At 45.2% G+C, this 2,863-nt stretch overlaps 1 protein-coding gene across 1 annotated transcript; it reads left to right on the forward strand.

Moving 5' to 3' along the window:
* The first annotated feature begins 757 nt into the window (after positions 1-757).
* LOC101648898 (CTP synthase 1-like) lies at positions 758-2,036 on the forward strand. The gene is given in 2 exon segments (XM_045287397.1): positions 758-1,432; positions 1,434-2,036. Coding segments are annotated over 2 exon segments (1,269 nt in total). The 5' UTR covers positions 758-766.
* Positions 2,037-2,863: the final 827 nt, after the last annotated feature.

A 2,863-nucleotide genomic window follows, 5' to 3' on the forward strand; every position in this document is an offset into this window, starting at 1 on the left:
AAAAATAAACTTTCTGAAAATACTTGTGCGACATTCTCTTTCTCCATTAAATATTAGTGTTTCCATAGGCACCACATATTTGTCTGCACATCTTTTCTTCTCCCCAGTCCATTCCAAAAAAGTTCAAATATATACAAACAAGTACACACGCATACCAACACACACACAGTACAAAAATGAAATTGCTTTTTATCTTAGGAGTTCATTATTCATCCATCTCTCCTCGTTTCCCACAAATTTGTTTCATTATTTCCAACGAAAATATAGCATTTCCAAGTAGAACATGCTAGCCAGATCTTCTTGATTCCCAAGACTGCTTCAAAGCAAACATTTTGTTATACTTCTTCATATAAGTAAGGACTACTTGAGGAACTGCATTAAGTCATCTCTTGTAAAGATTGAAGATTTCTACTTTCTTTTTTCTTCTTTAGCTATGCCAAATCTAATTATTTTAACATTCAAAATTTCCTTAGAGACATTTCCTTCAAATTAATTGCTCAAATGCACATGCTCTTTGTGCTGTTCTTCGGTGCTATGATGAAATGAAATAACCTAAATATGGCTATTGAATCCATATCTTTCTAACTTCCACAAAATGATGGATGGGACCATGCAAATAAGGCATGCATAACATTGTTAATGAGAAGTGGCCACTTTTGTCATTACACTGTGAGATAGTTTATTGTGGCAGCCTGGCTGATAAACACAAGTGGGATTAACTGAAGGGCAGAGAGTTAATAGCGGGAATCCTGGCGATATAGAGAGCATGCCCTTCATCGAGGCCTTCCGGCAATTCCAGTTCAAAGTCAAAAGAGAGAACTTCTGCAATATCCATGTCAGTCTCGTCCCCCAGCCAAGTTCAACAGGGGAACAGAAGAGGAAACCCACTCAGAATAGTGTTCGAGAACTTAGAGGGCTTGGGCTTTCCCCAGACCTGGTGGTGTGCAGGTGTTCAAACCCTCTCGACACAGACGTGAAGGAGAAAATATCCATGTTCTGCCACGTTGAGCCTGAACAGGTCATCTGCGTCCATGATGTGTCCTCCATCTACCGTGTCCCACTGCTACTAGAAGAGCAGGGGGTTGTGGATTATTTTCTCCGAAGACTGGATCTTCCAATTGAGAGGCAGCCCCGAAAAATGCTGATGAAGTGGAAGGAGATGGCTGACAGATACGACCGCTTGCTGGAGACCTGCTCCATTGCCCTTGTGGGCAAATACACCAAGTTCTCCGGCTCCGATGCCTCTGTCATTAATGCGCTGGAGCCCTCGGCACTGGCTATCAACCACAAACTGGAGATCAAGTACATAGACTCCACAGACCTGGAGCCGAGCACGCTGCAGGAAGAGCCCGTCCGCTACCACGAAGCCTGGCAGAAGCTCTGCAGTGCGCACGGAGCGCTGGTTCCTGGAGGGTTCGGTGTTCAAGGAACGGAAGGAAGGGAAGATCCAGGCCATCGGCTGGGCTTGCAAACAGAAAAAGCCTTTTCTGGGTGTGTGCTTAGGAATGCAGCTGGCAGTGGTCGAATTCTCCAGAAACGTGCTGGGATGGCAAGATGCCAATTCTACAGAGTTTGATCCCAAGACCAGTCACCCCGTGGTCATAGACATGCCAGAGCACAACCCTGGGCAGATGGGCGGGACCATGCGGCTGGGCAAGAGGAGAACCCTGTTCCAGACCAAGCACTTGGTCATGAGAAAGCTCTACGGGGACCCAGAGTTCCTGGAGGAGAGACACCGCCACAGGTTTGTGGTCAATCCAATTTTGAAAAAGTGCCTGGAGGAGCAAGGCCTCAAGTTTGTTGGCCAGGACATTGAAGGAGAGTCGATGGAGATTGTGGAGCAGGAAGATCACCCTTTTTTTGTGGGGGTCCAGTACCACCCCGAATGCCTGTCCAGGCCCATCAAGCCTTCCCCACCCTACTTTGGCCTCCTCCTGGCCTCTGTTGGGAGGCTCCCACATTACCTCCAGAAGGGCTGCCGGCTCTCGCCCAGGGACACCTACAGTGACCAAAGTGGAAGCAGCTCCCGACTCTGAAAATCACGGAATCCTATATCGCCCACCGTCGTTCCCCCTCCACCCCCACCCCCACCCCAGCTCGATAACACAGACTTGAGGTTCCAGGCCATCTTCATCTACAGGTGAGTCTCACCTTGCTTGTTTCTCGCTGTTTGATCATCGGACCAGTGTGCGGCTGCCTTGCTTGTTCTGTGCCTCAATTTAAAGGCTACACTACCTGTGAGATGCCTAGCCTGTGGACTGTGTCGCTGTAAGTTGAGGTCCCTTTAAGACATCTCTGGAGCTGGAGACTGGTGGTTGGTGACCTGCCTTGTGATTGGCTGCTGTGCTGATATAGCCTAGCTCTCTTTATAAATAGAGGAAGAGCTGGCAGCAGACTAGACTTGAAGGACTGCTAGTCTCTCACAACTCTCTCATAGATGTGAGTTGCACTCAGCCATTTGTAGTGCTTTATAATTTAACTGTTTATTTCTTGTATTATATATTTATCTGTATATGATTTAACAGTTCATTTCTTGTTATATATCTAATTATCTTTATAAATAAATATATTAAATTATCAGCAATTTTGTTTTATCTCTTTAGAGAACCCTGTCTAACACACACTGGGTATAAAAAAGTCATCTCAGAAGCAAACAAAGAGAGATTTATGACCATAAAGAGTCACCCAAATGACTGAGATACTTTAAAATGGGGAAGAAAGGACCTCTTCAACAGATGGTTTTGCAAAATTAGATTTCCATTTCCAGGAGAATAAACTAGAACCTATATTCCACATCTCAAATAAACTTGAGATGGATTCAATACCTGAATGAAAACCCTATTATTATTGTGTCATCAAGCCA

The sequence above is a fragment of the Echinops telfairi genome, unplaced genomic scaffold (genome assembly GCF_000313985.2).
Source record: "Echinops telfairi isolate 266 unplaced genomic scaffold, ASM31398v2 ScPeMD7_14;HRSCAF=57, whole genome shotgun sequence".
NCBI classification, from domain to species: domain Eukaryota; kingdom Metazoa; phylum Chordata; class Mammalia; order Afrosoricida; family Tenrecidae; genus Echinops; species Echinops telfairi.